Here is a 12,730-nt window from a genome sequence, read left to right on the forward strand (position 1 = left end):
ACAGTTCACACTTCAAGGCTGGTTCGCCCTCACAGGGCTGTGGGCTCTGAGGGCAGGACTCTGCCTGGTGTCCTCAGGGCCCTACATTACAGGTCAAGTACCAGGCCTGTGATCACGCTCGGTCCATGCTTGTTGTATACGTGCCAGGGGCCATGCATCCTGCAGGTGGGAGTTTGCAAACCTAGCGCTTGGGGCCAGACAGCCTGCTTCTTGGCCCTCGCCTTCCCTGGGCACCAGCATACAAAGACCAGGGAGGGAGTGATGCAGGGTAGGCTTCCAGGACGGCCCAGTCAGCTCTTCACCCTGGTCTCTGGGAGCGCTGGGCAAGCCATCTGTCAAGGCTGGGCCAAGACAGGTGACCCTGGGGACTGCCGCTCTGGCACTGGTGTTATTTCATTCCCGGAACTTGAACTCTCCCGGGGGAACGCGGATGGCTATGGGCCTGTGCGCTCTGGAGGGCAGGATGGGCTCTCTGCCCCCATCTTCTGCCCCTGGTGGACAGCCCAGGGTCCCCAGAACAGAACAAAGAGCACACACACGGCTGAACTTCCCCCAGCAACGTGTGCTCACTTCTCGAGGCTCCGAGGCCAGCCTCGCCCTCTTCCCTCTAAGAAGCCTGTGCTCCGTCCCCCCCGCCCCCCTTCCCACAGCTGCCACTTCTATCAAGACCTGGAGTCTGCGAGGCTGGACCCTCTGCCGCTATAGCTGCTGCACCGCAGCTGGCAGGTGATCAGGTGTGACCCCAGCACCTGGTTCGGGCTCACCAGCTCAGGCAAACCTGCAGATGAGGCTGTGTGTGACAGGCAAGGAGCTGGGGCGCCGGCGGGAAGTGAAGCGTCCAAGGTCACACAGCCCCTGACTTGGGACCAGGTCTCGCGGCTTCATCACTGTAACGGTGACCCCTGTCTCCCTGTGAGGGAGTCTTTCAGGATGGGGCTCTGCCCCCTTGTTATTCCTTCCTCAGCCCCAAGCCCTAGGCTCCTGCAGCGGGGTCTCCACCCACATCCACTGAGTGAAACTGCAGCAGACCAGCAGGCAGTGGCTCGCTCTGGCTGCCGGGAGAACTCAGTGGTATCCCAGCCACCTGCCCGGGCAGGCAGGGCCCAGGGGTCCACGCCGGTCCGGCCCTCCAGGTGATTCCAAGGGCAGCCAGGCGGGCTGCCTGCCAGGGCAGCCTTCAAATAACTGCCCCTTCTAAGCCTGTTTCTGGGGGTCTGTGTTTTCCTGAAACCTGGTCCAACCCCAGCCTGGCCTGGCCTGGGGTACTATGGGGGGTGGGAGGGCGGGGGCTGTGGCAGCAGTCTGGCCAGAAGAGGCTCCCAGGAATTTCCCCTGCGATGACATAACAACCATGCCATCCGTTAGCTGGGGCGACTCTCTCCCTCTGGGAACAGAGCGAGGGGCATGAAAACAATGCGGCCCTTGCTCTGTCTCCAAGCCTTGGAGCGGGGAGCAAACCAGATGCGGGTGTCACGGCATGTGGGTTCCCCCAGGGCTCACTGGGTAGGCAGCAGGGCTGGGCCAGGGGAGCTGCGAGGGGGGACAGAGTCCCCGTTCCCAGTGTAAGCACAGTCTGGCCCTATGGGTCACTCAGGGGAGGACAGCTCTGAGGAGGAACCCCTGGGTGGTTTGGGGACCCCCTCCAACACTGTAACCCCGCCTGGGGATTAAAGTGCGGCCAGCAAGTGGGTCCGCCCTGGGATGGTGTACAAAACCTACCCCACGGTTCCTGGGTCAGAGCTGAACAGAGAGAAGAATAGCCCAGCCAGTGAGGAAGCCTGAAGAACACACGATAGCTGGACCCCAGGTGCGCCCTCTCTCCCCAGTCAGCCAGCTGCAGGGTGGGGCGGGTACCCTGAATGAGAGTGGAGACCGCAGGGTCCCACAGAGGCAGGTCGAATCCCAGCTCCGCCGGGTCCCCTAGGTAACCTTTGACAGCCATCCTGTAACAGAGAAGTACAAACCTGACTCCATGTGGGATCTGTCCCCTCAGCTCTAACCTCTGTGCTCTGTGCTTAATCATGTTGCCTCTTCACCTGGGTACCGGAATGTCCCCTATGGCCTGAAATATACATAACAGCCCTTTCTCAAGGCTCTGCCTCCCAGGCTTGACCTTTAAAGGTAAAACCCTTTTCACTCACATAGGGATAAAAAGTTGCACAATAGAGAATAACCCTTGTCTTGTTGGAAGTTTACAGGCACGCGGTGACTAGACCTACGTGGAAGGCTGCACGAACAAAGGTCTGGGTCTGGCGGCACTAAGAAGTTTCAGGCCACCAGCCGCGCCCCCTCCCCTTTTAGAATAAAAGAAGCCCGAATTCTAACCCGGGTAAGATGCTTTTTCGGGACACGAGTCCACCATCTTCTCGGACTCCCAGCTTTCCCAATAAAGCCGCTCTTCTTGCCCCAACCTGTCTGTCGATTTACTGGCCTTTTGTGTGGCCAGCAGTATGAGATTGGATTCAGTAACAAGGTGTTGAGCCTTGGTGTGTTCCTCCAGAAAATGGGTAAAATTATACCCGTATCATTTAGTATGCTGTTATAAAATAATTTCCAAGATATAGCCTTCACTTAAAAAAAAAAAGAACCAGCCAGCTGGGCAAGGTGTAAATTCGCCTTTGTGTTAAAAGTGTGCTTAAATGTACAGAGAACATTCTGGAAAACACCTAAGAACGTGTTAAACATGGACAGCGCCACACAAAAGGGGGAGAGTCTTCTGTACTGTCTGATTTTAAAAACCTACTGCAGGGACTTCCCTGGCGGTCCAGTGGTTAGGACTTCGCCTGCCATTGCAGGGGGAGCGGGCTCGATCCCTGGTCGGGGAGCTAAGATCCCACATGCCTCCTGGCCAAAAAACCAAAACATAAAACAGAGACAATATGGTAACAAATTCAACAAAGACTTCAAAAAACCAAATGGTCCACGGCAAGAAAATATTAAAGAAAATAAAAACCAGCTGCAGGTATTATATTTTTATGAAAATGTATTGAATAAGTTTATTTAATACATTTGTTAACGTGTAGCTGATGATAAAAACAATTTTTTTGCTGGAGAAAAGCAAAAAAGAAAGAAAAGGAACTTCTACCTTTCAAGAGTTGTGAAATCTGCGCGCACCACGTACCGCACTTGCGCCGTCACCTGTCTTTTCAAGTACCCGAGACTGGTCTGCGATTAAGCGGCCTGGGAGCTCTTGTCGCTGAGCAGGAACCCTGGTGGCCTGCTGCTGGGCGGGTTGCAGGATTGATGCCCAGGCCTGTTGACCCTGCCCTCCAGCCCCACGCTGAGCCTGTATCCTTTTCTTCCAGCCAGGCTAACACAGGCATCAACACGGCCCTGCTCCCTGACAGAGAGGTATTCACAGGAAACTGGAATCTGCTACCACCACTGGCTTACTACCAGAAAGGTGGGGTCGGAAGCAGCCTCTCCCCTTTGGGATGGACGACGCTCTGGGGGCTGTACCATCCTGTGCAGGGGAGAAGCAGGTGGGGCTGGACCTAGAGGGAAGGGCTCCCCAGACAAACAGAATCCGGAGTGCCTGTGTAAACACAGGGGTATAAAAAATGAGTCTTCTTGGCAGACGCGGCATGTCCTCTGAGCCGACGGGTCCCCAGAGCCCGCCCGTGACCATGGAGGCCAGAACATTCTGGCTGCTGGTGATGGTCCTGCCCTTGGTGTCCTCCAGCTCGACTGGGCAGTACGTGGGTCTGTGTGAGTACCGCTCTGACCTCCTTAAGGAGGAGGGACCGGGTGGCGGGGTGGGAGCACATGACAAGGGGACGGGACGTGGGAGAGCCAGGCTGGGGGCTTCCTGTGGCTTGAGGAGAGTGACCAGGCCCCTTAATAAAATTGCCACTTACCAGACACACACATTTTCTCTCAACAGCTCTACATAGTGGGTCTCGCTGTCCCCATTTTACAGACAAGGAAACTGAGGCTCTGAAAGTTTGTAACTGACCGTCTCGGGCAGTGTGGAAATTAGGATTGGAACCCAGGTCCACCTGGCTGGCAGCCAACACCGAAGCCCACTATCCCACTGCCTGCCTTGCTGGGGATTTCCAAACTACAGTATAAGTCTTTGTGCATTATTCCGGCACATTCGCAAGACAAAAAGAAAAGACAAATGAAAACGATCACATTTTCAATACCTACAAACACAGTTTTCATTTAGCCATTGCACTGCAGTTCCAGTGGAATGAGTCTGCTCCATTAACCAGAGTGTGAAGAAATCAGGGTGTGGAGCTTCCCTGGTGGCGCAGTGGTTGAGAGTCCGCCTGCCGATGCAGGGGACGCGGGTTCGTGCCCCGGTCCGGGAGGATACCACGTGTCGCGGAGCGGCTGGGCCCGTGAGCCATGGCCGCTGAGCCTGCGCGTCCAGAGCCTGTGCTCCGTGGTGGGAGAGGCCGCAACAGTGAGAGGCCCGCGTACCGCAAAAAAAAAAAGAAAAGAAAAGAAAAGAAATTAGGGTGTGGCAGTTATCTGCTGAGAGGTCTCGAACTTGTCACCCATCAGAATCACCTGGAAGATTTTAAAACTCTTAAAGCCCAGGATACGCCAACTATATCAGAGAGTCTCTGGGTGGGAGGAGGTAGCAATGGTTTTTCAAGACCCCCGGCTGATCCCAATGTGAGCGAAGTTTGGGAACCAGTGGAATGAGGAATTATGAATTGGCAGCCATAGGAGAGGGTTTGAGATTTCACGTGCTTTCTATTTTCCTAAGGACAAATCCAGTTTAAGAAATGAGGCAAAGTGGACTTTTGCTGAACTTCAGACATAAAGGCTTACTTGGAAAATGAACAGTAGAGGCCAAGGATGTACAGGGAAGGCTTGACAGGGGTGTAGGGAGATACAGAAAAGACGCAGAAAATAGTAAACATTGTGATTTTCTCTTTCGAATGCCCGCCTTCTATTATACTCCTTTTGTTTTAAGGGGGAGATTTTGTTGATAAGACAATAAAGAGGAACATTGTTTCCGGGTTCGGGGGCCCTGGATTCCCATGGGTACCTGCCAGCTGGAAGGAATCCAGGCCCTATTGACTTCCTGGCAAGGTGCTAGGAGCACCCAAGTGAGAGACACCAGGCAGCCAGCCAGATCTCCTACAGAACGTTTCTCTTTAAACATTTACGGGAAGAGTGTCCTCGACAAGCAGACAAGCACATGTTATGGGAGGGGTGAGATCACAGCCTTTGAACTCAGGAGCTGGGGGAGGGTGCAGACCAGCAAATACAGCCGGTAGACCAACCCCAAGCCAGCAAGGGCTCTGACTGGGCTTTGTTTGGGACAGCGCCGAACCAGTGCGTGGTCCCAGCCAAGGACAGGGTGGACTGCGCCTACCCCGACGTCACCGCCGAGCAGTGCACCAACCGGGGCTGCTGCTTCGACTCCAGCATCTCCGGGGTGCCCTGGTGCTTCAAGCCCCTGCAGGAAGCAGGTGAGTCAGCCCCACGTGCACGGGGGACCTTTCTGGGCTCCCAGGAAGCAACACACACCTGAGCCCTGGGTGGGACCACCCCGCGCCACGGCTGTCAGTTGGCCGAGGAGGTCTGTGCAAACTCTAATCATTTCAGAAAGAAGGTGTTCAGAGTCGAGGCCCTATGAAGAGGGAACTAGTTTGGAGAGAAATGGACAATACGTAGGTTTGGAAAGCTGGGCGGATTTCAAGGTCATTTTCAGCACACGACCCCTGCAGAGTCTCTGTCCTTTGTGACTGGCGACATGCTGGGCTGGAGTCCTGGCACCTCTCCCCACCCTGCCATCCCCCACCCTGCCCCCAGAACGAGGTGCTCACCCCTCCATCGCTGGAGCAGTGGGGTGCAGGGCAGCCCCTGGGGAGCCGCGTGTCAGGAGCAGACTGCGCACAGGTGATTTGCCTCCATGCCCCGCCCATCACCTGTGCGGCGTGGAGGTGGCCGTGAGCCATCTGGCAGCCCCGGTGCCAGATCACCGTCTACGATGAACGTAGCTACCTAAGGCCCCTTCCTGGAACGAGCACCCGGGGGGCCCCTCTTGCGCTTCGTCCCCGGGTAATGACGAAGGAGGCCACGTCTCAGCCTGATGCCGGCTCCCTAATCAGCACGGGGCCCCTTCCCACTGTCCAGGGCCTCCTCCCCTTCCCGGAAAAGCCGGGCAGAGGTCCAGATAAGGCTCTGGGCCCAGGAGGGAGAGTCAGCCCTGTGCTGGCCGTCCCCGCTCTGCCGGCTCCTCGTCCTGCGACGACACTTCTTTGAACTCTGGCAGTGGCCCTACCTGGGCCCGTCTCCGGTGCCGTCTGCCCCGACAACCTGGGTCCCCGTGGGGCATGTGGCTATTCTCCCACGAGGGTCGGGGGGAACTCAACCCTTCCCCAGGGACTTGGTGTGGAAAGCAGCAAACGGCGCTGACCTCGGAGCCTGTCTGGACCTGGAGAAGCGGGGCAGCGGGTGGGCAGGCACGGAATGGCTCAGGGTAACGCAACGTCTGTGCTTTGTTTCCAGAATGCACCTTCTGAAGCCCTGCTGCTGCCCGACAGCTTGGGAGGGGACTCTGCCTGGCGCTGGCACCTCTCCTTTTCTATCACCTGCTCCCGGCAAGCACTGCCCCTAATGTGTGAGGCCTGATGTTTAAAGAATAAAGCCCCCGTGCTCAGCATGAGTTCACGTCTTCATTCCTGAGACTTTCCGCTGTTGTGTTTTATTTCTACCGAGTCACGCTCTCCCTTCTCAGCATTTCACAGACGGGAGCGGCGGAGGGTGTCTTAGCATCTCCCAGCAGAGGGTCTCCCCCAGGCCTGGGGAGGAGGGAAGGCTCCCAATCTAGCTCCCTAGCTGTGACGGTGCAGCAAACCTCACATCTAGTGCTGACCGGACGGGGAGGGCAAGCCGCCTTCTAAGTGTCCCTTGAGAAACACCGTTTCAAATGTAAGTTCCAAAAAAAAAAAAAAGATTATTCCTGTCTTTCCTGGCGAAGAGAAAGCTAATAAAACCATCTTACCAATTGGCACTTTTTGGTATTTCTTTGTAAGTCAAGTTTACCATCTGTGACAGCTTGGGTGGCCTTCTTTTGCTTTTTTCCTCTGAGAATGGATGCAGCTTTGTGGATACATGAACAAACGTCACCACGAACACTCATGAAGTCTTAGTAACCCCGAGATGGAGAGCTGTCCCCTCCCTCCCTCTTGGGGACACGCAGCTCTCCACGGACACCGGGACGGTCTCCAGCCGTCCAAGCTGAGTGTCCTGCTCTCCTCCTGCTGACAGGACTCTGTTAAGGTTGCACAGACGATTCTACCGATTCTACTGCAGGGCTCGTTTACGCCGCATGCGCGGGGCGGAACGGAAAGCAGCGCAGCCTCCGGTCGGGGGTTTCTGGGTCTGAGCCATCCTTCCCGCTGGAAAAGAGACACTTGCTGCTTTTCGAAACCAAAGGCTTTGTTTTTAAGCTTGCACTTTGGGCCAGGTCTCTCGAGTGAGATCCTATGAACGTCCTAGAAGTGAGATGTTATTCCCTTTGTTGTAGGATAAGTAACTCATCCCAAAGCCCCCGCTGAGGGCCCACCCAGGGGAGGCCTGTTACACTGCGATTTGTCACGTGAGGTCTAGTTGGAGGAGATAGAGCCCCTCTGAGGTGCACGTGATTCCCCAAGAGCGAGATGCCCAGCCCGCTCCCTGAGCACTCTCACGCCCTCCGCCCTGCGAGAGGGACTCCATCCTGTCCTTCCTCCCTGACGGCCGAGTCCGTAGCTCTTCGCGGCGTCTGCCCTCACGCACTCGACTTGTCCGCAGAGTCCCACCAGCGCCTTCCCCCACCCGCAGGTCCCCGCTCGCCCTCCACCCCCAGGAGGACCGGGCATTCAGCGCACAACCCCGTGGGGTGAGGAGGGAGCGGAGGCTGGAGACCACCCTCCACCCCAGAGGCCCCAGCATCCCAGGCCCCTGCACCCGCCCTTCTGGATGGAGCTCGAGGCCCGGGGAGCTGCTATCTCCCCTCACAGACGCTGCTGCCACCCCCCCCCCCGCCCGTAGCTTCCGTGGTCAGATCTGAGCCACTGCTTCTGTGTCAAGGCCACTGACACCATCAGGGGAGACGGTGCTCACCCCTCACCCCCAGGCCCCAGACGGCGGCTTCTGTTCCCGTGCTGGCTGCTCAGGGCCCCGTCGTGAGTGTGTGCTTTCCCGGGGGAGACCCCGGGCCAGACTCAGACGCTGGAGCGACCTTCATCCCTGCTCAGGAGAATCACCCACAGGTGGGGGATGGGGAGATGGACCTTCATCTTCCCCTCCTGGGGCGCACATGTCTCTCCCCAGCCTCCGCTCCATTGTTCGTGCAGGGGGGCAGAGGGGGTCATTGTGCACGCCGGGCCGCGTGTGCCCTGGGGTCCCGGTGAACGTGAACACGGAGCGGCGCACCCTCCCTTAGTGCCCACCGCCGCAGCCCTGCAGGGTTTTACACATTTGACTGCCTTTAATTCCCACAGCAGCCCCGGATGATAATCTCCATTTTTGCAAGTGAGCGAGCAGAGGCACAGAGAGGTCAGGTCAGGACCCCACGGTCACACGCAGTGCAGGGAGATCTGGTTCCAGTGTCCGAAGACACTCTCCCACCCCAGCAGCTCTGAGCTCTCACAGGACAGGGGGCTCTTTCTCTGTTCCCAGCCTGGACGCCGGACGGGGCAGCCTCCGGGTGGCGGGGAGGGGAAGATGCGCGGGTGTGGCGGGCGGCTCCAGTGCCCTCAGATCAGTGAGGACCCCGGTCTGCTGTGTGTCCTGCCAAAGAGAGCGGGAAGCAGCCCCGCTGAATCCGCAGCTTCCAGAAGGGTCTGGGAGGGTGTCCCATTGGGACCCCACCTTGGTGCGCGCCAGCCCCGGTGTGGGGGGGCTTGCGGAGGTCCACACCACCCTGTCCAGCATGGAAGCCTGGACCGCAGCAAGCCCCAGCTCGCTCAGCAGGGAACGGGATGGAATTTGCCCCAAAGTGCCTGGGTGGGGATTTTAAGTTCGACAGTAGAGAAAACTCAAGTCACTGACGTGCACATCGCAAATGAACTTTTGTGTGTCTGCCCTAATGGTGTGGCTGCCTCTCGTTTCACCCTTTGGGCAGACACACAAAGGGTCTGCGTGAAGCCCAGAGTCTCAGGGTGACATCTGGGGGGTGGAAGGAACTTGGAGAGATGCCGTTCCCGGGGTGCTCTGTGTTGGGGGCAGGGTGGTTTCTGCCTTTATCTTTCCCCCAGGTATGGACATCTCATGGTGCAGCCAGCTGGGAGTCCCTGGCGGACACCCAGAGGAATCTGTAAAGATCATCAAAGCTAACGAGACGATCAAGCACTTGGCATGCGTCAGACACCCATCAGGTGCTTGAGATTTGCTAACTCCTTGAAAGCCCACGCGGTGAGGGGTACCACCATCCCCATTTTCGTTTTCGGAAGAGGAAAACTGAGGGCTCTCCACGGAGCCCTACAGTAACTTGGTCAGGGAGTGGCGCCCAGCGGCAGCCTGCGAGGACAGGCCAACAGCAGGAGGCGGGGAGGGTTCAGAGCCCTTCTAGAAGGTTGTGGCTGAATCAGAGCCCCTCCCACTGGTCATTCCCATCTAATTCAGTCTGTAAGTCACAATAGATTGGGGATAAGGAAATTAAATAGTTACTATGTTTCCAACCTTGTGTAAAGGTCCATAATAACTGGCTAGGTTTAAAAAGGAAACACTGAACTGCCGATAAACTAGAGTAATTATTCTAATTACTGGCTTGCCAGGAGCCAGCAGACGATCCCACGGAGCCCTCTTCTGTCCTTGCGTTCGCTGCGACTCGATGGGGGTCCCTCAGGTGTGGGTGGTCTCTGTCGGGAATTTTAAACAACCTTCTTGGCTCCGGACACTGGCTGTCAATTAAGTACCCAGAGAGTGCTAACCGATTTTAAAATTCTGGGCTAAGAAGTACTACAGTGTGGACTGGAAACGTTTTTTTCTTTTATCTAGAGTACAGTGAGTAACTTGATATTTACCGTTCCTTCGCCAATGAGGACATTGGGACAAATTCGCTCCAGGACATAGCCTTGCTAAGACTCAAACCCGGGATGGGCTGTGGCCACTTCTGCTGGGCTGCATCTAATATGGTCATCATCAGTGGACTTCAGCCCCCCTGAAGGCACTGAGCCGACACTGACTGCCCACGGCCCACGTGGCCTTTACACTGCCCTTACACCTCCCCACCTCCTGGTCAGTGCGCCTCTAAAATTTGAATCCACAAGTGGCTCAGGGTGGATTCAAATGATCAGTTGAGTTTCACAGGATCCAGGGATCACTTTGATATCAAGTACCTTCCTCACTGACTAATGGTGCATATTTGTAGAACCTTCCAGAAACCATGGAATGAGAGCTTTGACTTGCCAAGGAGAAGCCAGAACCCCACTGCTGCTGGTGGAAAAGGAAGATAACACCAGGCTTCCCCCCCACCAGCCCCCAACACACAGCGTGGCCACTAAACCAATGGATAACTTCTTGTGGCGTTTATGTGCTTCTCCCCTGCTCTTGTGTCGGTGTGGTTGGTCCGTAAGAGCGTCGCTTCAGCGTTTATTTGGCAACGGTTCCCCATGCACTGTTCCAGAGTATGTCAAAAGTTCACTGGAATTCGTCATGCTATTCCAAGAATTCTTGAACATTCAGTGGCACGGAGAGGAGGGATTTAGCTTCTAGCTCAGACACCTGCACAGGGTCAGCTGCTCAGCAGACTCATGGTGGGGGGGACCCTGTGAGGGAGAAGACCGGGTGGTGCAGGAGGTCTCAGATCTCACTGCGGATCTGACACCACTGAATGGAGCGGGGAAGGAAGGACTGGGTGGGCAGGGTCTCAGGCCACAGCCAACTTAGACAAGGTCTCCAAAAGGTGGATGGACGGTCCCTAAACCAAGGTGCCCCGTAGGGGAATCCTGTTTGGGGCAGGAATGGCCTGGTTGGGAGAGGCCAGGGGGAAGCGTGCTTGTGTAGGTGACATGGGACTGGAGGCAGAATGTGGATGCTGGATGGGGCTGCCTTGAAAGCACCGTGAGAGTAGGGGGCACCCGTGGGGTCTGCAGTTCCACCTCCAGTGGGAAACCTTCTCTGCGTGCCTGTTTCACATTTTGGGTTTCCTTCCGCCTGAGTTTCCAGAAAAGTTTCTGTGGTTTAAACGGTAGGTTGTAAGGATATAAGTATAAGGATGTTTTCCAAATTTTCAGACTTACTGAAGCACGGTTGTTATGGTAGAAACCACCACAGCAGGGATCAGGAGGGACATGGCTTTACGGATTCTGGAACATTCTGACGAGGGCATGAGTGCTGTACCTTCCGGTCCAGGGCGCTGTTGGCAATCTGGGGCGAGGGGCGGGAAGCGTGGCAATGAGGAGTGTCTTTCTGGGTGGGATGAGGGGCTGGGTGATAACCTGCCATCTGGTTACCTGGAGGGGGTGGGCTTGGGACAGGATGGTTTGGGGGTGAGATTACTAACTTTTGTATTATTTGTTCAAAGAAGTGTGCAGGGTATTCGTAAATTAAAATTTCTAATAAAGAGCATTTGGGAAGGAGTGGGGAAGGAGTGGGGAAGGAGGGGGGAAGGAGGGGGGAAGGAGTGGGGAAGGAGGGGGGAAGGTGGCAGGTGGTTCAGGAGCACAAGACAGCGTCCAGGGACAGAGAAGCCTGGGCAGGGAGAAGGAACGGAGACGCCAGGTTTCTCTCTCTGTCCTGTCCCTGCATGCACACCTTCCTCCACACCGACAAAGGTAACCTAGTGCAACCCCATTATGGCCACACCTGGGTGATTAATCCCAGAGTGATGCCTGAACTCCAGTGCTGACCCATATGGGGCCCTAACAGCACAAAGACCCCCAAAGCTGACTCCTGGGGATGTTCGCCCATCACCCTACCTTAAGCAAAGCGTCTGGGAGAAATTTCCCCTGGGTGTGGGGGACAGACTCCCCCAGGCCACTTCCTGTGACCCGATGGATTCTTTGCTGTCAGTTTCTCAGTGTCTTCTTCCAAACGAGGGAGTGCGAAGCAGGGGCCGGAGCGCCGGTTCCCTGGCTACTGTCGCCATCTGCGTTCTGCCTCCACCACTTGCCTCGGGCCACTTGTCTAATCTCTCTGAGCCTCAGTTCCCTGGCCCGTGACATGGGCTGGCAGTGACACGCTGGCCCCAAGGATGGCAGTGAAATGAGACCACATACAAAAGGCACCTGACCCTGTGCTACCACATCCCCTAACAAGTGGGGCTTGCACATCACCCCCGTCACTCTTATTTTTCTTCCCAATTTCATCCAAAGCCATTATAACTCCTACCAGAGGAACCTTTTCATTAAAAGAGAGGGCAATGCAAGAACGAGAAAATTCCCCACCGGCTCCGTCAGAGCCCAGGCCCAATTCTTCCGCTGGTCCGCAGGCTGCTGTTAAAACCAGAGAGAGAAACAGGAATCTGAAAAGAGCGGTGCTTTATTTTGATTTATGTCACATTTTCATAAATGGCATCTAATTTCAGAAAACAGTGTTCAATCTGCAAAAAATGCACGTACAAATTTTCTAAGGAGATCTCTGCAGAAATATACAAAGCAGGACCACGGTCTGTAGAGTCAGAAAGCTTACATGTTAGGGTCTGCTCGGGTCTATGTTCCAATAGACCCAAGGGAAACAGCCAGGGAGACAAGTACCCAAGGGGGCTGCTGTTATTATATATATATACACACACACACACATATATGTGCGCGTATGTATAGATGTTCTCACCCGGGAC

At 55.8% G+C, this 12,730-nt stretch overlaps 1 protein-coding gene across 3 annotated transcripts; it reads left to right on the forward strand.

Annotated features, from left to right (window-relative positions):
* The first annotated feature begins 2,995 nt into the window (after positions 1-2,995).
* Positions 2,996-6,969, forward strand: LOC309961689 (trefoil factor 3-like). 3 transcript variants are annotated; one of them, XM_082839163.1, is made up of 4 exons: positions 2,996-3,403; positions 3,578-3,708; positions 5,283-5,429; positions 6,472-6,969. In XM_082839163.1, the coding sequence occupies exons 2-4, from the start codon at positions 3,585-3,587 to the stop codon at positions 6,483-6,485; spliced, it is 285 nt and encodes a 94-aa protein (XP_082695289.1). In that variant the 5' UTR covers positions 2,996-3,403; positions 3,578-3,584; the 3' UTR covers positions 6,486-6,969. The 3 variants fall into 3 exon arrangements, with proteins under 3 accessions (XP_082695289.1, XP_082695290.1, XP_082695288.1); XM_082839164.1 differs by lacking the exon at positions 2,996-3,403 and adding an exon at positions 3,466-3,482; XM_082839162.1 differs by lacking the exon at positions 2,996-3,403 and having other exon boundaries at positions 3,503-3,708.
* The last annotated feature ends 5,761 nt before the right edge of the window (positions 6,970-12,730 follow it).

Source organism: Leucopleurus acutus (assembly GCF_964270905.1).
Source record: "Leucopleurus acutus genome assembly, chromosome: 5".
NCBI classification, from domain to species: domain Eukaryota; kingdom Metazoa; phylum Chordata; class Mammalia; order Artiodactyla; family Delphinidae; genus Leucopleurus; species Leucopleurus acutus.

Bases quoted from the DNA above. Each gene is read 5' to 3' on its own strand.
- LOC309961689 (XM_082839162.1), top strand. From the start codon at position 3,561: ATGAGTCTTCTTGGCAGACGCGGCATGTCCTCTGAGCCGACGGGTCCC. The intron at 3,709-5,282 runs GTGAGTACCGCT...TGTTTGGGACAG, and splicing joins TGGGCAGTACGTGGGTCTGT to CGCCGAACCAGTGCGTGGTC.